This window comes from Ornithodoros turicata, chromosome 4 (assembly GCF_037126465.1).
Source record: "Ornithodoros turicata isolate Travis chromosome 4, ASM3712646v1, whole genome shotgun sequence".
Lineage (NCBI taxonomy): Eukaryota > Metazoa > Arthropoda > Arachnida > Ixodida > Argasidae > Ornithodoros > Ornithodoros turicata.
The window spans coordinates 8239515-8262029 of record NC_088204.1 but is presented as its reverse complement, the minus strand read 5'-3'; the positions used below and the strand labels follow the sequence as shown (position 1 = coordinate 8262029).

At 46.4% G+C, this 22515-nt stretch overlaps 4 protein-coding genes across 5 annotated transcripts in view; 1 reads left to right on the top strand and 3 right to left on the bottom strand.

Moving 5' to 3' along the window:
• Positions 1 to 1282: 1282 nt before the first annotated feature.
• On the bottom strand, positions 1283 to 7962 carry LOC135392671 (lysosomal Pro-X carboxypeptidase-like). Its single transcript, XM_064623393.1, has 9 exons — positions 7774 to 7962; positions 6440 to 6583; positions 5455 to 5556; positions 5218 to 5399; positions 4635 to 4792; positions 4406 to 4575; positions 2840 to 3004; positions 2555 to 2742; positions 1283 to 1939 (listed from the first exon to the last, which is right to left on the bottom strand). Exons 1-9 carry the CDS (start codon positions 7867 to 7869, stop codon positions 1732 to 1734), a joined length of 1413 nt encoding a protein of 470 aa, XP_064479463.1. The 5' UTR covers positions 7870 to 7962; the 3' UTR covers positions 1283 to 1731.
• Positions 7963 to 9175: 1213 nt separating this feature from the next.
• On the bottom strand, positions 9176 to 12809 carry LOC135390544 (lysosomal Pro-X carboxypeptidase-like). Its single transcript, XM_064620238.1, has 9 exons — positions 12720 to 12809; positions 12461 to 12604; positions 11820 to 11921; positions 11387 to 11568; positions 11145 to 11302; positions 10876 to 11045; positions 10622 to 10786; positions 10337 to 10524; positions 9176 to 9476 (listed from the first exon to the last, which is right to left on the bottom strand). The coding sequence occupies exons 1-9, from the start codon at positions 12807 to 12809 to the stop codon at positions 9272 to 9274; spliced, it is 1404 nt and encodes a 467-aa protein (XP_064476308.1). The 3' UTR covers positions 9176 to 9271.
• LOC135390920 (LIM domain and actin-binding protein 1-like) overlaps positions 9425 to 22515 on the top strand; it is a 96719-nt gene continuing 83628 nt past the window's right edge. Inside the window, exon 1 of one of the 2 annotated variants that reach the window (XM_064620907.1) lies at positions 9425 to 9483. The gene's annotated coding sequence lies outside the window, so the exon portion shown is untranslated. The remainder of the gene's footprint in view (positions 9484 to 22515) is intronic. The other variant, XM_064620918.1, reaches the window with a different exon arrangement.
• LOC135390919 (lysosomal Pro-X carboxypeptidase-like) lies at positions 15951 to 21175 on the bottom strand. The gene is made up of 9 exons (XM_064620901.1): positions 21012 to 21175; positions 19989 to 20132; positions 19759 to 19860; positions 19427 to 19608; positions 18054 to 18211; positions 17821 to 17990; positions 17215 to 17379; positions 16876 to 17063; positions 15951 to 16262 (listed from the first exon to the last, which is right to left on the bottom strand). The coding sequence occupies exons 1-9, from the start codon at positions 21105 to 21107 to the stop codon at positions 16055 to 16057; spliced, it is 1413 nt and encodes a 470-aa protein (XP_064476971.1). The 5' UTR covers positions 21108 to 21175; the 3' UTR covers positions 15951 to 16054.

Sequence of the window (22515 nt, the reverse complement as noted above, 5' to 3'; positions counted from 1 at the left end):
TTGACGCTGTAGTTGTGTTGACCGCCGAAGACACTCATCACGTTCAGGACGATCATCGCCACCGCCGCCGCTACGCATGTCACTCCACGTGGCTCCATGTCGTCGTCCGGCGACGTTTCGGCTGTCTGTGCCAATATGTGATGCGCCTATAAGCGGTACTGGATCGACCTTATTCACAACTCCCCTCCGGGGGATTGTGATAAGTTTGGGTCAGCGTCTGTTCCTACTTTTTTTTGTAATGGCGCCATCATCGAGGTTGCTTCCTCGCCAGCGGCTATTTTCCACACTCCACCGATATTTGTTTACTGGAAGCCTTCTTTCAACCACGTAATACGTGCTCCGTTTATGGTCGACAGCGAGTTGCTTTTTTTCTTCTCGCTCTCTCTCTACGTTTCCATCTCCTTCCTTTACAGGCTTTTATCCGGCCAATTGTTTTTTTGTACCGTGTATACAAGTAAATAGAACCATCGGCAGGTTTGACTTTCTATGCATCGGCGTGGTCGATACGGTTCCGCGTTGGCCAACAATGCTATAACTCTTTTTTTTTTTTTTTTTGCAACTTTCGAACGGGAGATCCCTTCCAATTGTCGGTTGTGCCAATAGAGTGCAGCTGGGCGATTCGACTCGAAATATCCTCAATGTGGGAGGATATTGAGGCAAATGTCGCTGCTTTTCCCAGGGCTGCGAATCTGTGTTGGCGTCCAGTTCGTAGTACAAACGAAAGTGCTTATTGATGCTTATCCGCTGCTATATGCTTAAGTGATTGCTTATCAGGTAAAGTAAAATTGACAGTATCAGACTGCGTGAAGCCACTTTCAACAAGGCGGACGCGTCATAGGCGACATCCGTGGTTGTTGACTTCCATTTTTGCGAGGATTAATACTTTCAAATATAGTTTATTCCCAAGAACGATCGAACTTGTAATCGAACTTGCTCCCGCCAGAGATTTTTCAGTCGGCTAGTTTATTCGAAGCGCTTGAGCTAATTTTTTTTGTTAAATTTTTGTTATTGTGACGATATCCCTTGTGAACGGTACTTTTCCTGTTTTTCCAGTTTTCTTGTTGGCTAAGTTTGGTTGAACCACTTGAGCGAAACTTTTTATTAATTTGTCAAAATGTCTCGCAGCCTTTTGGTCGTTGTCTGACGCCTGAGCTGATCTGTAGTGACTCGCTTTATTGAGGATAAGGCCCCTCCTGCTTGTGCTACGGCTCGCAGTATGTTAAAATAAATAAATAAGTGTGTTTATGGACGTTTTGGAAGATACAGACACATGCAGAACGTATGATATTGTGGAACAGCTGTATTTATTGTCCAGAAATAGCCGTTGAAATTGGTTCTTGGTCTGCAGACGGATATCTGTATAGGTTTACCCGCCTGTACCTACCTGAGGTTAACTTACGCTTGTTAGGTCACAATATACAGTGAAAACGGTAGATTATACGGCAGTATAATGTACATCTGTCTATCTAAAGTACCATGGGCTAAGCGCACTATCCGAGCTGCTATCTGAGTACCGGGTGACGAAGTAGCCCGTGTGTCCATTACCTTCAAGAGAAAAGATTCACCCGTGTGATTGAACGGTTGAACATGTAAACTCTATAGAGTTGCTAGTCCGCCTGACTATTCTTCTCAGTCGCAAATGATTTTCCTGCAAGATATGATAGTGAACGATAGTGTATAACAGCAATGATGCTCTTATTGCAAGATCAAAAGTCGATAACAGACAAAGTTCTATCGCACTCCCTGTCGGTATTGATCGAGCCATAGGCGAATGTATTCTTTCTCCTTTGCCCGAACTGCCCGCACAGAGTCCGAGTCGTCCGGATGCGCGGCTCGGAGATCGTAGTGGTGGGCGCCGTCTTCCACTGTGAGAGCCACCAGAGTTTCGGATATGGACTCCAGGATTCCCCCTCCAGACCAAGGGTCCAAGTTGCCGTTACTGCAGTAGATGTTTGTCGTAGGACGATGTAACAAGCCTCTTAAAACGTAACTTCAGCATAAAGAGCGCTGGAGACCAACCATTGTACAGAATGACACCGATATGACTCCGATTTGTAGAGTGCGTATGCCTCTATGTGACAATTAACGCAACTGCATATTTTCTATTCCGTGTCATTAGCGCCGCGACGCAACCGTGGCTATAAGCGGCATACAGATGTGGACAGATGGAGAAATGACACCAGGAAGGAGTGGGTACACGGGGGTTACTACGCGTCCTGGGTCGACTTCCGGGGGAACTGTGTCGATATTCCTCTAGAAAGTCTTCGAAGAACCCAGGGAAAACCTCAGACAGCACAGCCGGTGGTATAGCATTCGAACCCACCAGCTCCCAGTCTCCAGCACGACCTTGGCTACCACCAACGAGCGAAAAGCCTTAACCCGCTCGCCCATGCCGCTGGTGCAGCTGCATAAGTGTCACAAAAGGGCATAGGTCTTCTCCGGTAACATATCAGAGGAGTGAACCACGTTATTCAGTATATGATAGCCGGCTCTTCTGTTCTGGCTGAAGTTATGTTTTAATAGAGTGCAGTGTATACTCAAAAAGCAATCTGACCTGAAGATGATGTTCGAAGCTGCTTGGATGTGTTTCCCCCCGTACGTGTTTGCAATCTTATCGACGTCGGGTATGACGTTGTACTTCTTCAGACAGCGCTCGTTCAACTCAGTCGCATTGAAAGGGGAAGACCAGGCCAGGTCGTGAACACCATCGGAACACATTGGCGCCACCATCTCCGTGCACTCCTGCCAAGAAAATGGCGCGTTTAGTTCACATACAGATACATCTGTAACGCGACAACTACGCGTGTGTACTTTTTATGATGACCCTGCAGTCACGTGCCTGAAAATGCCAGCCATCATCGCCTTCGAGGCTGCCAGTGAGCCCACCGACATCGTGACACTTGAGACTTCCGGTGTAGTTTGTGAAGATGCTGATTGCCTTGTAGACTCCTTCCACCAGGGTCCTGTTGTCGTGCTGACCATCGACTAGAAACTTGCAAGCAACCTGTAGACGATAGCATACACTCTTATGGCGGATTGGGGTGGTCATTTTGTAGCAACTTTTTCTTTTTTTTTTTGCGAGATCTCGAGCAGTCATGTTCGCTGGTAAAATGAAGCAATCTCGCATGTTCGCGTGGCGCCTTCCGAGCGCTCGGAATTTGCCAGCTAGCACTCTTTTGCCCGGTCTCAAAACGACCGAGCAGCGGATTGCTCAACTATATACGGTGACGTCAAAATCCGCACTGCAACGGTGGCGAGTGCCCTCATTGGCCCGCACTTTGAAATCACGTAGTTTAGCAGACGACAGAACTCGAAGACGAGCGACCGCGATGCCCCTAGCGTGATCCGAGATTTCCGAGCGCTAGGCCGTGTTGCCACAAAATGACCAGCCGAATTCGCCATGAAAGCAGACTTTACCACATAACACGTGGTATCCTACATCCATTTACCGTTACTACTACTGATTTGTGGAAGGCGCTGCGTACGCCTTTTTGTGACAACTATCATAACTTAACATGCCAGTGTCACAAAAGGGCGTGCCCCTTCCGTTTTCCTGAAACCAAGGGAGAGAACGATTCAGCACGGCGGATGGCGTCTTATGCGTTGAAGTTTTTCTTCTTTTTTTTTTTTTTTTTTCAATGCAGTGAATGCGGCCCGAAACGCATTTATCTTTTGCCGTCGTTGTATTATGCGAGACCAAAATTTTGTAGTATTTCTTATTTTCGAATGGCCGTAACAGAGGAGGCGTTTGTTGCATAGTGACACCGATATTTCTCAATAGGTGGCGCCACGAGTCGCTTCAATGTTGCTTGACGAGGAAGTCTGCAACTTTTGCCTGGCGAAGCAACTTCTTTGAAAGCCGATTGCTAAGAGACTGCTCAATATACTACAAAGCGCTTACGAACCTGAGACATTAAATGTACAAGATCTCAGAAGAACATGCAGTTCCAGTAGGTCCTTCCATGCACAACAAAGTGTCGTGTACATTGCGTTAAGAATGGTAACATGCAAAGCGAATGGGGCTCCTTCTATAGCAACAGAACAACAACAGAAAAAGGGGTTTATTCTTCTATAGGGTTTATTCACTGACGTCACCTCGCTGCCATACTGTAGGTCCCTCGAACTTATGTTCCCGCATTAGTTCGCTGCCATGTGCTTTTTGGGTGACTATTAACGTCGAAAACATGAAATTGCTTGGATATGCTACACATCACACTGCACAATAACTTTAAAACGCCAAATATACGGTGGGTGCGATATGGTTAGTTGCATGTATGGGACCTACAACATGGCGGCCGATGCAGCACATCTGCCTGTAAGCGACAGTGGCGTATTCTTGCGGATGACGTCATGTGCATAAACCCTATGCATAGTCCGAGATATCACCTATGGGCTTTATGCCTACCTGAACAGGGTACGCGGGCGCAGGGGCAAGGAAATCTGTCGCATAAGGGTAATTGATCATAGACAGCATGGCGTAAGCGTCGTACACCCAATCTCGAAATTCCGTATAGTTCTCGGCGGTTAGTATGTTACACATCTTGAAAATTTCACCCAGCTCTTGAGAACCGTTGTCTGAAAGAAGACGTCGTTTTAGCCGATGATGCTATGCTGCGCCGGCAATGACTCTTTACCCGTCGATGCCATGTCCCGCATTACGTCCCATGACTTCCGTATCGCCGTGTCGCAATGGCACGATGCCGTATGATAGGCCTTGGCCACGATCTGGTTGAAGGCTTCGCAGGGGGTCAAGCCTTGGAACTGTAGCACGGGAGCGCTTGATGCCAGGGCTCTGCAAACCGATACGTAGACACCACATTGCGTTCCTATATATCTCGCCAAGAAACAGACCTTTCTGGGTATTGTCTGTCACATTAACTACATTAAGGGGGGAAAATTATCAGGAGCTCTTTGGCTGCACGTATAGCATATGTTTGTAAGTCAAACGTCGCCATGCCAGTACTGGACAGCTGTTTTGGCCTTCTTGGACGCAGGCAGGCAACGTCAGGGTGTCTTAGGACACCCTGACGGGAGGCATCACGTGCCACGTGACCTTCTGACGCCATCCGCTCAAACGTTGCCTGCCTGCGTACTGCTGATGAGGCCCAAGAAGGCCGAAACAGCTATCCAGTACTGGCATGGCGACGTTTGACTTACAAACACATTAACTACATGTTGGTTATGTACGTATATCCATGTAATTATGCGTTGACTTACGCCACAGTTAAGTGAGGATACTTCATCCTGAACCAGGCCGCCAGCATGCCACCGTAAGAGCCACCGAAAGACACAACGGGGCTTTGGGCGGCGCCTGGTAGTGTAGCCTTCAGGAACCGTACCAGGTCGGCGTAATCCGCCAAGGTCTGATCGGACGTCAGGTAACCCAAATATCGACCACTCTGCAAAACGCCACAGCTTAGCAATGGCTAATGCATCCGGGGCATAATCCCTTACCGTGTACGAGAGGTTACCGTAAGGTAAAGACTTCCCGTAGTAGCGGTGTTCGGCAAATACGAGAAGAGCCCCAAATTCAGGGGCCCAGTCACACATCAGTCCCTGCGGTGGTTTACACACCAACTCTCTGAGCAGTTGTCAATGCAATAACTATATTTGAATGATGGTGGGTAGATGAAGCGATAAATTATGTGACAGGTACAATTGCGTGATGCTCAGAACGTGATGTCGCGTGCTTACAGCTTTTCCTACACCATGCTGTGTGTTCGGTACACTCGGAGTTTATCTCGGCGGTATTCACTTCTTTATGTTGAGGTACAGTCACTTCGTGTTATAGAAACGAAAGGAGAAGAAGAAAAAATATTAAAGTGTATTAAACCTATTAGATGTCACGCCATGTTTGCACCACAGTTCGATATCATGAAGCAAAAACCGCAAGTCTGGAGTCGCCGATATTTCGAACAGAAACTGTTCTTCTGCTAGGCTCTAGAACAATCTCCCTTCCAAATATCGGCGGCTCCCGACTTGAAAGTTTCTGCTTCCATCTATACTTGCAATGGATCGCTAGATTTACTGGTCTTCTCAGTTCGATAAAAGTTGTTCTCTAGCAGTCTAGACTAGTGTTGAGGTTAATAAAGCATGCCTTCAATGAAGTCTGAGCTAGATAGGAGAGTATTGAAAGCCACGAACCTAAATGCAAAACTTTGCATGCAATGAACAAGGCCTGACGCTTCCGGCTTTCGTCAGACCTCGATATAACGAATTGTTCCGGATACCGGATACAGCGATCACCCGGCACGATAATATTACTGCCTGTTTTCACAAGACTCAGTCGTTGAATAGACCCCGAATTTTTTCAATCTAAAAAACTCCAGTGCTTGGAACAGGGACAGAAAAACGACACAACACATTCACTTAACTTAAACCGTGCAGTTTTGTTCGTTTGGATCATTTGTTATTAGCGTAGCGTAAAGCAAATGCGTACCGTGTGTTTAGCAAAGAATTCGATGCCTCCTTCGTTTCCCGTGTAGAAAAAGATAGGTCCTCCGCGGGTAGAATTCCAGTGCTGATCAGAGATCAGGTAACGCATCTCGAATGTGTCCTGGTGGACGTAACTGAAGTGGTCCACCTGAAAGAATCGTGCTCCCCGTTCTCATACAACGTACAGGAGCTAAGGCACCACCGCAGCGCTACTTACGCTGATCCGGGCTTTTGCTGAAACCAGTTTCTCAATTTTTGCAGACGATATTTATTAATACTATGCAGGACAATAAGTGAACACATCACGTTCTATGTACGGATCTTATAAATGTAATTAATAACGAAGTTTGCATATTAGAGTTTTTTATTTATTTGTTTATTTTCATTTCCGCAGAAATGTGGGCCAGGTACAAAAGGCATAAGCCTGACGAGGTACCTGGACCAGGAAACAACAATAACAGTAACAGAAATAACATGAATAACATGCATAACATAACATGACATGCACTCGGCGTTATACAATTTCTACGATTGAATTCAACATAAAATTTCTGGTTATTTTAACTATACAAGTCATGATAAAACATATCAAGTACACATGGTAACGTGCGACGGGTTAATCTTACGTCATAATAGACTGATATTGATGTCAGATTCTAAATGTGATCGGAGTACGCGCTTGAACTGGGTCTGTGTACAACGGGGGTCCAAAAAACTTGAAAACTTATTCATAAAAAGTGCTATTACGTACGGCAAAGCCTGTTTGCCGTGGTTTGTTCGAATCGTCGGTACAATGCACTTCCTGCTTTCTCTTAAATTATACGGCGAGATTCTCGTAGAAAAGTCTATTTTCCCATCTTTTAACAACTTGTGAATATGAATTCCTAGTTTCAGAATGAACATGTGAGGTACAGTTAAAACACGCGCATTCGCAAAAAGTTCTGTGGAGCTAGTAAAAAAGTCGGCATTGATGATGAGTCGCACTGCCCTCCTTTGCAGTACATGCAATTTATATTCCATTCTAATATAACCAGGCAATTATATAAGAAAAGAAACCACATGCTTTATGACTGCACGTTCCGTAGTTCGCCTTTGCTTCTTTAGCATGTCAGTATCCCATTCCCCGACGTCCATTTGGGTATAATTGGAACTCATCAGCATAACGCAACAGTGCTGACGAGTTGCAATGAGAGCGCCTGTGTTCAGCTTGAACACAAGTTCGCTTGCGAAGCAGTGTGCAGTAATACTTAGGCTCTATATCGTTCTATCGCTCGAAAAAATGCGCGCTATGTATACAAGGAATGACGCATAGCAAGATGGTATTCGTGAAAACGTTACCTTTGTCCTGAAGTATCGCGTCTCATAACTGCACCCACTGACGAAAGGAACCACCAGTGCCGTCACCACCACCACAGCGAAACTTATTCCTTCCATGCTACCAACACACACCGATGTACCGGCACAGTAACCGGCTATGCCGGGAATATATGGATGTCACCTCCCCTCGACACGGAAATGTCCGTACAGTGTTACACGACGTGACCGCTTTGAAATTCAAGAGGCACAGTTCTAGGAAAGTAAGGAATGTTACACCTGGAAGCGCGCGTTACTTAAGGAGACGCGCGTGCAGAATCTCCCGCACACGATATAGCTTGGCTCATCATCGGACAATGAATCTCTCCCTGCCAGTATGATAAACAGGGCGAAAGGGTATCACCAAGGCTTACAACGAACGCAGTGACCCTCTCCAGTACCACATGCGCGCTCGTGAACCTTGGTGTTGAAGACCTTGGTAGTTGATGTCATCTCTATACCTTTCACATATGTGTCTACATGCTTCTAATACTTAACACGTTTAAACTCTCTCTCTCTTTTCAATCATGTAATGGCTTTCACACTATGAGATACTCCTGGATTGTATATACCCTACCAACAACACAGGTGATGGCCACCGCATCACATTTCCATAGAATAAAGTTGAAAACTGGGCGGCTTGCCATTCTAAAATCTGTATAAAAGACAGTGCTGGGAAAATAAAATGAACGGACACAAGTATAGGCACCGGAGTGACAACCTCTTTCAAGTGTTTGTCACTGATGTTTAATGTCTCTACTTGAGTCCGTTCCTTTCCTTTCCTTGGAACTCTTTTTAATGCGTTTGTATTAGGATTGTCAAAGTGGAAAAAGCTGTATGTCTTTGAGAGAGAGAGAGAGAGATGGTGAAGCCTGGGAAGGAGGGAGAGAGGGTCTGCGCAGCTGCGAATGGGAGCTCGGGAGAGGGAAAGGAGACGGCGCTGCAAGCGTCGTCGACTCAGCAGTGTTGCCAGATTTCCTAGATTTAATTTTCCTAACTAAATTTCCTAGATCTAAGGGATCTGAAGTATGCCTGGGGAAAAAAAGAATTCTTTCGAAATCTAGTGAATTTTACTGCCGCGACACTTGTACCGAAAATTTCATAATATACAATTTTCCCTGGCTAAAGCAAAGGAAAAACGCAACCACAGGGGTATATGTAAATGTTCGTATCGTTACATACTTGCTTCTGGTAAAGCAGAAAGGAGAGTGTGTCGTATACAAACACTTTTTTAATGCACAAATGCCAAATGCAATCTTCACCATCCTTCAAGTGGCCTATAGACGAAACCAACATGTTCCCTCCTCTTGGAAGGAACATGGAGGGAACTGGACACTGGAGGGAACATGAAGGGAACTGGAAGGAAACTCCTCTTGGGAGGGAACATAGCTGTTACAATAGCTGTTTACAATAGGAACATAGCTGTTACAATAGCTGTTCATTTGTTTCTTTGTTTGTATTTTTCGGGGTTGCTGCGTTCTTATCACGTCCCCCGTCTGTGTTGATGAAGCCATAGCCTTATGTATTCCTTTTCCTTTGCCCGAACTGTTCGCACGGAATCTGAATCGTTCGGATGTTCCGCTCGCAGTTCATCATGATGGGCACCGCCTTCAACCACCAGGGCCACCAAGGAGTCGGAGACGGACTCGAGGAATCCACCTGCCGACCAAGGGTCCAAGTCGCCGTTGCTGCAAGGTAACAAAACAACGCACTTAGCGATCCAAATGAAAGACAAGATTTACAGGCGGTCACATATTCCTATATCTTCCTTCTTTAAACCAACAAACCTGCCAATTCAGGAATAAAGACGAGAGATAACAGTGAATTTTAGTATATCGTACGCTGTCGCTTTTGCGTACATAAGGGATAGCGTAGCGGTTCTGCGCAATACTCTAAGCTTTGCTCGTGTCTTTGCGCGTGCACAGAACCACCAACGCTATCCCTTGCGTACGCAAAGGCGATAGCGTGCGATGCAGTAGAGCTCTCTAATAGCGAGTTTACTAGATCGGGTGGTGTTTATACGGTAACGGCTCCGAAAGCCAGTCGCCTGATCCGTTTCAAGTGGCTCCCTTTATCGTTTGGTGTCGTATCGATCTACTAAAGCACCCTACCAGAACGCACCTGAGTGGAAACGGTTGCGGTATAAATACCAGTAGGATTGACTTTATGTGTAGTAATAATTGGGCAGGTTGGGACGTCTCCATCATACGCCGACAACAAACAAAACATGAATTCACGGTACCAGAGCAGTGCTGGTATGCATACAGTATACACAGTACATTACTGTACCAGCATTGTCTGACTTAGTACCTGATGTATTTATTGAGCATTGTATAAATATATGATGAAAAATTACTGTTACAAATTGATACTTAAGTTGATGGATTGATTTTTTTTTATTTTTGTCCGGTGCTCGCCCAACGACTAGGTCGGCCCTGAACCCTTGGTAACCCTTATGACCCCGAACAAAACAAACTGTCTAATCGGAGTTACATGAAATCTCCCCATACCACGCTCGAAATGCAGAGAAGACCATAGCAAAACTCACCTAAATATGATGTTGGAAGCTGACAGGATATCTCTTCCTCCGTAGTTCTTGATCATCTTGTTGACGTCGGGAGTGACTCCGTGTGTCTGCCGACATCCCTCACTATAGACGGTGAGGTTCCATGCAGAGGGGAAGAACATGTCGTGCACACCGTCCGAGCACTTTGGCGCCACCAGCTCGGTGCATGACTGTCAATATTTTCGCGACTCAATTAATTGGTTAAAGAACTTAACTATGCAGTCTCTTGGCAGGACTTCTTGTTTTTTATGCCTGCTTGTCGTTTACCTGGAAACCCCAACCAGCATCACCTCCCAGATTGCCGGTGAGTCCACTGGTCTCGTGGCAGTTTAGGCTCCCAGTGTAGTTCGTGAAAATACTGATCGCCTTGTATACTCCTTCCACCAGGGTTCGGTTGTCGCTTTGCGCAGCGTCCAGATACTTGCAAGCAGCCTACCAAGGTTCATAACACAAAGTAGTTCACTCTGCACCAACTCGTGGACTTAACAGCAATTGGCTGAATTCAGATTTCACCCGCTTACCCGAACAGGGTATGCCGGCACGGGGACGACGAAGTTTGTCGGGTAAGGATAGTTCATCATGGACATCATGACGTAAATGTTATACACCCAGGATCGGAACACTGTGTAGATGCTGGGACTTAGGACATGGCACATCTTGAAGACCTGGCCGAGCTCTTGAGCCCCTTTATCTGAAGGAAGACTCGTTATCACAAATTCAGAGCCAATCCAAAACAGCTTGATTCAGGTCAAAGCTTTAATTTGCTGTTTTGTAGGAAGCAGGAATTCACCTGTAGAAGCCATGTGCTCCATAACATCCCACGACTTTCTGATTGCCGAGGTGCACGCGCTCGACGCACTCTGGAACGCCTTGGTCAGTACACGGTCGAAGACACCGCACTCGGTCAGACCTTGGAACTGCAACACTGGAGCGCCGGATGTTAAGGCTCTGCAAATGTGTTCCACGGAGTTAATCGGCAGTTCGATAGCGTTCGATCTTCCCAAGGTGGCTGGGGTTTCTGGCTTCACTTACGCAATGGTTACGTGGGGATATTTCATCCTGAACCACGCTGCCAGCATGCCACCGTAAGAGCCACCGAAAGAGATGACGGGGCTTTGAGCGGCTCCTGGAAGTGTAGCCTTGAGGTGCGCCACCAGATCGGCATAATCTGCTAGCGTCTGCTCGACCGTCAGGTAGCCCAGGTGCTTGAGATCCTAGAAAACGGAATTCAGGGGGGGGGGGATACGTTTATTAAGAGAAAAAGAAAGGAAAGGTCAGCCAGACGGAGGTCGGCTTGCTATTCCAAAAACAGGTAAATGGGGAAGGAAAAGAGGAGAGGAAAAGAAAAGAGAAGAAAAGGAAAAGACAAAAAGGAAAAGAAGAAAAGGAAAGGAAGGGAAGAAAAGGAACGGAACGGAATTCGCCTCACTGCACACGGTACGCTTAATGAAACAATGTTCCTTACCTCATATGAGCGATTTCCGTAAGGCATAGACTTTCCGTAATAGCGATGCTCGGCGAAGACGAGGAGGGCTTCGAATTCAGGGGCCCAGTCCCACATCACGCCCTGGATGTGTTACGTGAAGTTCGGATATTCGTAATTAGTTCCACACACGTTTTCTAGAGTATCTTCATGCAGGGCCATAATTACACCACCTTGAGAACGTTTCTATTGAACCGCTTCACCCCTACCACACCCAGATGTCGCTCGCAACCTCACACATAGCACATCCATTAACTCGTACATCTAACTCGTGTGTATATAAAACCATCGTGTTTGGCAGCGCTTCTGCAAGCCAGAGTAGTCACTTCAGTCGATATATAGAGCGCTATAATGACTACTATCATTGGTTTATTTCATGGAACACAGGGTCGACGAGTTGTTCTGGGAGTGACGATTGAATCGTCGCGAAAACTTAGGTGCATTCAGTGGAATGGCAGTTAGTGCACGATTTGGAACTATTTTATAGAATGCCCTGTCGAAGCATCGCGCTGATGTTGCTGCCACTTTACATGGTACGTTTCCCCACGCTGTTAGCTATGCTTTTATTGGACAACCATTATGCGCAATAATTCTCTCAGGCCGTTAGGAACACGTATACGTACCGTGTTTTCAGCGAAGTGCTCGATGCCTCCTTCGTTTCCAGTGTACATAAAGATGGGTCCACCGCGCGCGGAATTCCAGTGCTGGTCAGCGATCAGGTAGCGCACCTCGAATGTATCATTGTTAGCGTAGCTGAAGTGGTCCACCTAAAAAGAAATTGTCATGCAGTCACTATATCCTACGCTGCATGCGTGCAAATTCGTTTGGCATCTAGGTTAACTATGTGCTTCTGTAATAAACGACCAAGCAGACGGGTCTCACCTTTGTCGTAAAATAACGAGTCTCATACTGGTAACCTATGGCAACGGCTAACAGGGCAGAAAGAAAAGTAGCGAAGCGTAGTCCTTCCATCCTGACAAAAGACGTGCACTGTCGACATATTCAGAGCCGTGTCTTATATATTGATGTTCCCATAATATGCTGGGTGTATACCTGTGGAAAACCATCTGCGTCACTTATCTGTTATCTCCTAAAGGGTGGAAAAATACGACAAGTCACTGTATCTCCCTGGGTTAACGTACGATATGTGGCTACCTCATTACTAGAATGTGTTCCATTTGTAGAAAAGTAGGCTACTCTACTATCTAGCTCACGTGGTATAGCGGACAATGTGCGCCTCTTGTTTCAGTAAGAAAGGGACATTGGCAACTTTGATGAGGACTTGGTGGGTCAATACTCTCACGCCGTTCTCGTATCACTCTGTCCCTTTTCTGGTACACATGTCCTTCACTTGTCTTCAGCTGTGATGACCGCATTTCTTCGGGCGGCAGAAAAAGCGACAAGAGTGCTCGGGGGCTGTGTTGTAAGCCTTTGAAGACTACGATACAGTGTCAGGGACCAACTCAACGAGTACTATAGGTTCTGCCTGAGTGTCTAGACTCATGGCGACGCCTTATTCAATCAGGAGCTGGCACTGCAACTTTTTTTTTTTCAAAGCATTGCATCTACCGGGTCGTCGGGCAGGCACTTTGACCAGTCAGTGCGCCGCTTGCACGAACGTTCAGGAGATTCCTCGGTAGTGCCCACAGTACATTCGGTGGTACCATGGGCACAAGCTACTGTCCTCAATGGTGCTCCTTTGTAGAGCTCTGGCAAAGATACTGACGACGGCACTGTGATTTCCTCAACATTTTTTGCAATTTGGTCCTGGTTTTGCGTAAGCTGGTCCTCTTGTTCTGGAGCCGCAGACACGGGCAAAGATCCCTCCTCTGCACTTTAGCGGTTAGTGGCGTGATGAATGCATTCTCTGCCCAAGAAATTTCTTTGTGGGAGGCTTCTATGCGGAACTTATATAGACATGTCAGCCAAGCAAACCAGAAGGCAATTCTCGTCTGCAAGGCCTACAAGGCACGTCCGGCGAACATCCACTGTCGGATGGCGATGGTGATGACGTTAACGGCAGCGTCGCGACTGCTGCCACAAGATGAATGCGCACTTCAAGCATATAAGAATGTTTCACAGCGAAACTCGTATAATAATTGAGCTCATCAGTTTACTAGTTATTTTGTTGCAGTTATCGTGACCTTTATCGTTGTCCTTATTTGCAATATTCCCTATATGTTACGTTGTGTAAATTAATGACGTTCTCCCGCCCTGCGCTGTAACCTACAATACGCTCTTTATCAGCTCCTTCAGGAACAATAGAGATTAGCTATCAGAAATTTATTCCCCTTCCCTTTCCCTATACAAGCTGACACAATGGATATTTCTCAATATCTGTTGACACATATAGACAACGGCTATCGCCGCTTCTTACGTGCACGTGCGCGATCTCATGATGATGTCTCCAATCCTTTCGCCGCCCTTTCCGGAAGAGTTAGACCACTCTCCTCCATCGCCCGCGTTCTAGGCATTCTCTTTGTAGATTTCATTCACCAGCATCCAACCTTATCTTTCTGTTGGAGCTGTCTCGGGAAACCAAAGACACTGTTCAACGTCAGAAGACATCGCGTACCTCAGTCAAATATACCGCGCCCGAGAAAAAACGAAAGAAAAAAAAGAGGTGAGCGTCATACCGAACACAAACCATCCCCTCGATACCGAATACAACATTCGCATTCATTTTGCGCGAGTAATTAATTCGTAAATGATGACAATAGCAAACCGAAACAGAAATGCCAAGAGCGGAAAACAGCTCAATACTACGGCGGTTCGTCCGGAAGAGGATTCCGTGACGTCACCCAGCATTGTCGTCCGCTTTCAAGCCTGCATTTTTCTCCCTTGCCGGATGATGTCGGCAGTGTGTCGCTTTCAGCGCCCTCTAGCTTCACAGAGGCGAAGCACTCGCTTCGTAATAGTTCGTTTGAGTAAAATCTGCGCAGTTTTGGACCGAAATATTTCGTACACATGTTCGTGATATCCCAAAGTTGTGAAAAGGTGCTAACTTGTACACTCTAAAAACAGAACTTCACCGCATAGCACGCTGTGCGCCAACCATTGCCGCGAATGATATGGTTATCGCTTCTGATTCGAAGAGAGAGGTGGGCGTACGCCTTTTTGTGGAAATTTTCATATATTCAAATTGCCACAAAAAGGCGTACGCCCACCTCTCTCTTCGAATCAGAAGCGATAACCATATCATTCGCGGCAATGGTTGGCGCACAGCGTGCTACGCGGTGAAGTTCTGTTTTTAGAGTGTACAAGTTAGCACCTTTTCACAACTTTGGGATATCAGGAACATGTGGGATATCAGGAACAGAGAGAGAAAATCCAGGTGCCGGCTGTGCTGTCTGGGGTTTTTCCTGGGTTTTACCTCAGACGCTTTCAGACATATGTCGGCACAGTTCCCCTAGAAGTCGGCCCAGGACGCACATTTCCCCAGGGCGTCAGTCGTGACGTTGCCCACATACGTGAGGCCGACAACGGCAAGCCCTTTCAACATCACCACCACCACCAATCTGTTTTTAGAGTGTATAGTTACCTCTTAGGTCAACATAGTGTCTGATCAGGGGTGTAAAAGGGTGGTAAAAGAAATTATCATATATCCAAATTGCTAGAAAAAGGCGTACGCCCCCCTTGCTCACAGAAGCAGAAGCGGTAACCCTATCATTCACTCTTAAAAATGAACTTTACCGCATAGCACCCTCCTAGCCAACCATCAGCCCGACTGACATCGTTCTCCCCCCCCCCACGGGGGAGTCGTACGCCTTTTTGTGACACTTATGCAGAAATTTTAATTGTTACAAAAAGGCGTACGTCCCGCGCTTTTCACAAATCAAGAGTGATAGAGGTATCACTCTGTACAGTGGATGGCCTTCAGCGTGCTATGTGGTGAAGTTCATTCTTAAGAGTGTTCGTAGGTAGCACGCACAACATATGCGACAGCTATTACCTCCCAAACAGGTGTAACTATACTCCACCCCTTTTTCTAAGAGTGTGTGACGCGCATAATGATAATACGACTTGGCAACATTCAGTAACTTAAAATTGTAAAACAATTACGCAGCTCCGCAGAAATGGGATTTTACACAGAAGAAGCTTCGCGGACACCACTGACAACAAAAAATACAAATTTATCGTAACGATTCCAAAAATCCATTTCGGCAATCGTGATAGCGGGTCCATCGTCGCTAGTCAATATCCACTTTTGTTTATCGCTATCGTGTTTCTTGTTCGTGCTGGTCGAGCCACAGGCTAATATATTTCTTCTCCATTGCCCTGACGAATCGGACGGAGTCTGTGTCGTTTGCGTGAGCCGCTCTCAGATCGTAGTGGTGGGCACCACCTTCAACCAGAAGGGCTACCAGGGAGTCAGAAACAGAGCTCAGGAATCCACCCCCAGACCACGGGTCCATGTCGCCGTTACTGCAACGGAATAGAAAATGTTACACGTGACCACTTTTGGTCTGCCCGGATTCTGTTAGGTTGTCGTCATCCATTCCAGATATCACTGACTAAAGGGAAAACGAGTTGCATGTCGCTGACATATGTTAATCGTCATGCTGACGAATAGTGTTTTGTTTTTCCTTTTTCCTCACGCAGTCCCAACAAAGGTGTCACTAGCAATAAAATATATCGAATATATCTTCAAAATGGTCTTCAAGCAGCATCGGAGAAACCACGTCTCGCAATAGAGTATCCGTGGGGTATCCGGGTCCTCTATAATAATAATAATTGGGTGTTTACGTCGCGAGACAACTGAGATCATGAGCGACGCCACACCGGTCGGTCTGTGGATTGCTTTTGCCCACCTGAGGGTTCTTCAACGTGCGATGAAACCTCATCACACGGCACCCCGTATTTAACGTCCCTCGCGGAAGACGGCGTGTCTAAGCAACTTTTACCCTGCCACCAACTTGCTGACGTCCTCGGCCGGGTTCGAACCCGCGATCTCGGGATCAGAAGGCGAACACGCTACAGACCGAGCCACCGGGTCCTCTGATACTCCCTCAGGAGTATCAGAGGACCTGTCATTTACCTGAAGATGATGTTTGAAGCAGCTTTGACGTCCCTTCCTCCGTACGTGATGAGTATCTTATTGACCTCTGGAGTGACTCCATATTTCTGCTGACATCTCTGGGTGTAGGCAGACACGTTCCAGGGGGCAGGGAAGAACATGTCCTGGACGCCGTCCGAGCACATAGGCATCACCATCTCCGTGCATGACTGCGAAAGATAGAGAAGCCTCTCGCATGCAGTAGACTATAGGCACGGTCCCCGAGAACTTATTTGGTGATTCTACGCAGAACCTAGCACTCATCTTGCTTGAGGCGCAGGGCCGCACGGTCCGAACGCATTGCCCTAGGCAGCTACTCACTTGGAAATCCCATCCGGCATCGGCACCCAGCTTATCGGTATTTCCACTGGCGTCATTGCAATTGACATTTCCCGTATAGTTTGTGAAGACACTGATGGCCCGGAAGATACCTTGCACAAGGGTGTCGTTGCTGTAGTAGTCACCCTCCAGGAACTTGCAGGCAGCCTGACAAGAATAACGCGATCAGTTACGCAACGAGTGTCCCTCCATACATAATATCCTTCCTGTCCTTGATGTGGACACTCACTCTTAAAAATGATGGTGGTGGTGGTGATGGTGATGGTGAAAGGGTGAAAGGCTTAAAAATGAACTTCACCACATAGCACGCTCCTAGCCAACCACCATCCCGAATGACAACGTTCTCGCCCCTGATTTGTTGAAAACGGGAGGAGGAGCCAATTTTGTGCCGTGCATAATGGCACAAAATAGGCTCCTCCTCCTTTTTTCAACAAATCTAGGGCGAGAACGTTGTCATTCGGGGTGATGGTTGACTAGGAGCGTGCTATGTGGTGAAGTTCATTTTTAAGAGTGCTGATGTGGTTTGTGATTGTGGGTTCTCATGTGCTGTTATATCAGATATGGAACAATGTACCATTTAGTGCCTACCTCGACAGGATACGCAGGCACGGGATTGAGGAAATTGGTGGGGTAAGGATAGTTGGTCATGGCGAGATTGCCGTAAATCTGATACACCCAATCTCGGAACACTGTGTAGTTGTTAGGAGTTAGGACGTTGCATAGCTGGAAGGCCGCGCCCAGCTTTTCAGCACCTGCATCTGAATAAACGCGAGAAATTATGACTGACTTTGCGGTGATTCCGGTCGGGGCGTTCAACTAACCTGTAGAAGCCATGTCCTTCATAACAGTCCACGACTTTCGTATGGCCGAGACGCAGCTGTCGGACGCCCTTCTGAAGGACTTGGTCACGATCTTGTTGTAGACCTCGCAGGGGGTCAGTCCTTGAAACTGCAACACCGGAGCACTGGCTGCCAATGCTCTGCACATTTTGCGTCCCTTGTACATATCACTTCATTTTATTGTAGCGGTATACGCTTTTAAAACTATACGGATTAAATATGTAAGGTTTCTAGAAAACTACGGGAAAAGGCCGGCCGAAATCGCGCCATATTCAGTTGAAGATCTATGGAAACTATGGTGCTATGTGAAATTATGGTGGCTTTCACAAATGTAACTGTTGCAAGTGATATGGAGTTGTTGGTCTCACACCAGGAAACCGGAGTCTCCATTTTATTTTTCCTTCAAATCAATCAATCAACCAATATGGTGCTTTTCGCCGCTTTGCGATCGCAGGCGCGGTAGCACGAAGACGCTAAAGGCCGACCAACGCCTAACCCCGACATTTACTCCTCAGGACTGCAAATTGTCACTGAACTTCGCAAATGGTCTTCCGAATGCGACAGACTACGTAAATATGTGTTTTTGGTCAATTTGATGACATAACGCTGTATAACTCGACCAACTTGGCAATTTTCCACCCACACAGAGTAAGAAACAGTTAGGGCTTCTTTCTTCGTAAATTCTGCCCTATATACGTCCCAAGATTTTCTATCAATCGATATCCCACTGTTGACGGTTTGATTCAAAGTATTTTCATGCATGCACACGAATTGTGTGCCTGCAACTTTTAGAACAAAGCGTGAAATGCAGTCTCCTCTCTGTGACATTCATTTACTCCCGAAAGGGACAGTTTTTTGTGGCAATGCGTTTAGTCCGCAAAAGGAGTAAAATTACTCCTTTTTTCTTAGAGTGTAGACGAAAGGACTGGACCTCTCCTTCACATGTAAATCGAAATATATACATATATATAAAATATATATATAAAATATATATAAATATATATAAAATATAAATATATAAAATATATATACATATAAAGGGTTAAAAGGAAGTCGACACGCTTATGTCCTCGCCTTGTAAGCTGAACCAGGTGGCTTATATCTAGCGGCGCAATACACGGCTCGTGTCGGGCACTAAATTTCAAAACTGAAACCCGTACCGATGGGAAGTTTCACTTCGGTGAACAAAGGGGTCGCTTCAGCCGAGCAGGTCGACTGGATTCTTGAGTGCTCTTGGCGGATTCAGTCGATTGCTGTGTAAACCTCCGGCAGGACCTTCGTGATTAGTCGACTGAGGCATTCAGTCGACATATACCGGTCCATTTACACGCAGTCAATGCGACAAATTCACTTACGCCACAGTGACGTGTGGATACTTCATCCTGAACCACGCAGCGAGCATGCCACCGTAAGAACCGCCAAAGGACACTACGGGACTCCGGGCAGTTCCTGGAATCGTGGCCTTGAGATACTGGAGCAGATCGGCGTAATCTGCGAGAGCCTGTTCGGCTGTCAGATATCCAAGATGGTCTCGATCCTACAAAACGTAACGTAAGACGTAAGAGCTCCGTTCTCCTGCCTATGACCAGCCGCGAAAATAACTGCTTACCTAGAGGTCTATGTGCGCTGCGTAAACCTCTAAGTATACCAAGTAGCCCACCACCAAGCGCTATTTATAACTGCTTACCTCGTACGACCGCGATCCGTAAGGCTGAGACTTTCCGTAGTAACGGTGCTCAGCGAAAACCAGGAGGGCCCCGAATTCGGGAGCCCAGTCCCACATCAGACCCTACGTACGTACACAGAGAGCACATTAAACGCATATATTTTTGATGAGCTTCATGTTTCATTTTGGAGGATGCAAATTGAAAGGATGAAATTGAATTGAAAATTGAAAGCGACGAAGTAGCTACGTGCCGCATTTTGGGCGAAGTCCTCGATGCCTCCTTCATTGCCTGTGTAGAAAAAGATGGGGCCCCCGACGGTGGCATTCCAGTGCTGGTCACCAATCAGGTACCGCATTTCGTAGGTGTCATTATTTGCGTAACCGAAATGGTCCACCTGCAAATGTCAAGACGCACTTTTACTGATGATTATTATTTTTACTGACACACACACACACACACGTGTGTGTAGGGCATTTTCAGGTGTGTTCTATAAATAATTAAATAAATACCGCAGCTATTGCAGCGTCAGCATGCCTGTTGATTAACTGCCGTGTTTGCTTCGATCTGCGTTGCGTTATGGAAGCAGACTCGCGTATTACGAATTCGTTATACGAAGAATCGTAAGTTTTGGCACAATGTGTCCAGAAAGTTATCGATGAACCTGCAAGTGAACCTCTCAGCGCTCTGATAAACGTATTGGTGATATCACAGAATGTACACTGAAGAGAAATATCGGAAGATTGAGGGTGTTCGCACTCACGTATACGACGTGCTAACTATATAGTTCTGCCTCCCTGCAGCAATAGACAGGGAACCAACCCAAGCAGCACAACGTACTGAAAGTCGAGTGCAATAGGGGTGGACGGGTAGGTGAAAAGCCTGGAACAGACTCGTGAATCTACAGAACATTGATAAGACACATACCGTCCACCCCTATTGCACTCGACTTTCAGTACATTGTGCTGCTTGGGAAACGACAGCGAATGCTCAGTTTTATCCCTTCTTAGATTAGATTAGATACAGATTAGGGGAAAAAATAAGAGTAAAGGTTGGAACTTTCGTTACCCCTTCTATACGATATGCCACAGGTATGTAATAATAATCATAGCGGACACGTTTATGTCCGAGTCATATCCCGCGATGTATATTTACAAAGCACGTTCGTGCAGTACCCATTCATGTTCCCTCATATTTTATTCATGCGCTACAATCGCTGTATACGGGTACTGGCAATATCCGCCCACAAAACAAAACGACAAAACTGAAACATCACCTTCGTCGTATAGAAGTAGGTCTTGTAGTCATAACCACTGGCTAAGACCAACACGGACGCCAGAAGAGAAGCCTCTACGAAACAAGACCCCTTCATGCTGCCGACAGGTATAGAGTCCAACACCGTACACACTCCACGCTATGGGAGTCTCGACGGAAAAGCCTTTGAACCTTCGCCCCCCTTTTATCTCTTTCTATCACAACGCCAAGATGCAAGGAGAAGAAGTGTTGTACGACATCTGCGTTTGCGATATTTTCACGAATAGCGATAAGTTAGAACTCAGTCTCAGAACTTCTTCTTGCAGTGAAATCGGAAATATGGTGTGGTCATAAAACTAATTTCCGAAATATGCAAAGGCATGCTTTATGAGTTGTAAAAGCGTGTCACTACAATAACGATTCGCGGCAGTTTGCATTTTGGAATCTTTGGAAACTTCGAATCTGTAACTTTGAAAACATTGTTGTTTCAACGAGAGAATTTCTCAAAACGATTCCCAAATTTTACGTTCTCTGTTCGTTCTTTTCATTTCTTTTATTTCTTCAAGATGCTAGCGCGACATGAGTTTTTGGCCCTTGGCGATGAAACTCTCTTCGCAATATCATCATAAAGTTGTTTTTTGGGTGTCCTCAAAGAAGGATATATGGAGAACCGGTATTATTTGCACATGATTTTCATTTCTGAGGGGTATTGCCCTTCCTTTCTATCACCTTCCTGTCATGTACGTTAACAGAAAACATATTCATATCCGAATATTTGTTTCAGGTTTTTTATAGTGTGTGTTTGCGGGGAGGGGCTTGGAAAGTCCCAATGTAGCCCAGGCAGCGACTTTAAATCACCTATATCTATACTTCTTGTGAGTTGGGTAACACAGCTAATTCTGTTCGACAATGCTTTTTCGTCCAACAAGGTCGATCCAGTACTTTCTTCGACTACGATGCCGTTCAAATGCCGGGAATAGAAAAGCGTCCAAAAATTCGGCGGCACGAAGCTCGTCGCTGTGATTGATCGCGCTACCGCGAGGCAGCAGAAAAGTATTACATGCAACGGACGCACGAAAGCTTGACAAATTCACCAGTAAAGCGTTTCATGTACGCCATATAGCGCAAGAGTTCGAACGATAATGTGCTATTCGTTATTACGAACTGGCGATTGGTTCTATCCGAGATCGTTGTAATCGCACCTGGAAGTTAAAGGGATTATCGCATCCACCCCGTTCGATTCCGAAACTATATAGTGCCGTTTTACTCCGCGTTCATCACTGACAATAACGCCGAAAATCCCACGCAAATTGGTGGCGTTGTTTGATTGTGCAGTGTGACGTAACACATGGCAAGAGCAGACGACGCATATTGAGAGCACTCCGAATTCCCTCTCTGGAAGTGTCACCCGGACAAGGCCAATCGGCGAGCGGCTGGAGGAACCTTGTTAGCCTTGGCAACCTACTGATCGACACGCAGGCGGGCGGGCGAGCGAGGGGGAATACGAGGGGAAGGCGTCTGCTGGT

Bases quoted from the DNA above. Each gene is read 5' to 3' on its own strand.
- LOC135390919 (XM_064620901.1), bottom strand. From the start codon at position 21,107: ATGAAGGGGTCTTGTTTCGTAGAGGCTTCTCTTCTGGCGTCCGTGTTG. The intron at 18,212-19,426 runs GTAAGTGAATTT...CAAAATGTGCAG, and splicing joins TATCCACACGTCACTGTGGC to AGCATTGGCAGCCAGTGCTC. The intron at 17,380-17,820 runs GTAGGCACTAAA...TATTCTTGTCAG, and splicing joins TGCCTGCGTATCCTGTCGAG to GCTGCCTGCAAGTTCCTGGA.
- LOC135392671 (XM_064623393.1), bottom strand. From the start codon at position 7,869: ATGGAAGGAATAAGTTTCGCTGTGGTGGTGGTGACGGCACTGGTGGTT. The intron at 4,576-4,634 runs GTAAAGAGTCAT...GTCTTCTTTCAG, and splicing joins GCGGGACATGGCATCGACGG to ACAACGGTTCTCAAGAGCTG. The intron at 3,005-4,405 runs GTAGGCATAAAG...TATCGTCTACAG, and splicing joins CGCCCGCGTACCCTGTTCAG to GTTGCTTGCAAGTTTCTAGT.
- LOC135390544 (XM_064620238.1), bottom strand. From the start codon at position 12,809: ATGGAAGGACTACGCTTCGCTACTTTTCTTTCTGCCCTGTTAGCCGTT. The intron at 11,569-11,819 runs GTAAGGAACATT...TCCGTTTTCTAG, and splicing joins ACGGAAATCGCTCATATGAG to GATCTCAAGCACCTGGGCTA. The intron at 11,046-11,144 runs GTGAATTCCTGC...GTCTTCCTTCAG, and splicing joins GGAGCACATGGCTTCTACAG to ATAAAGGGGCTCAAGAGCTC.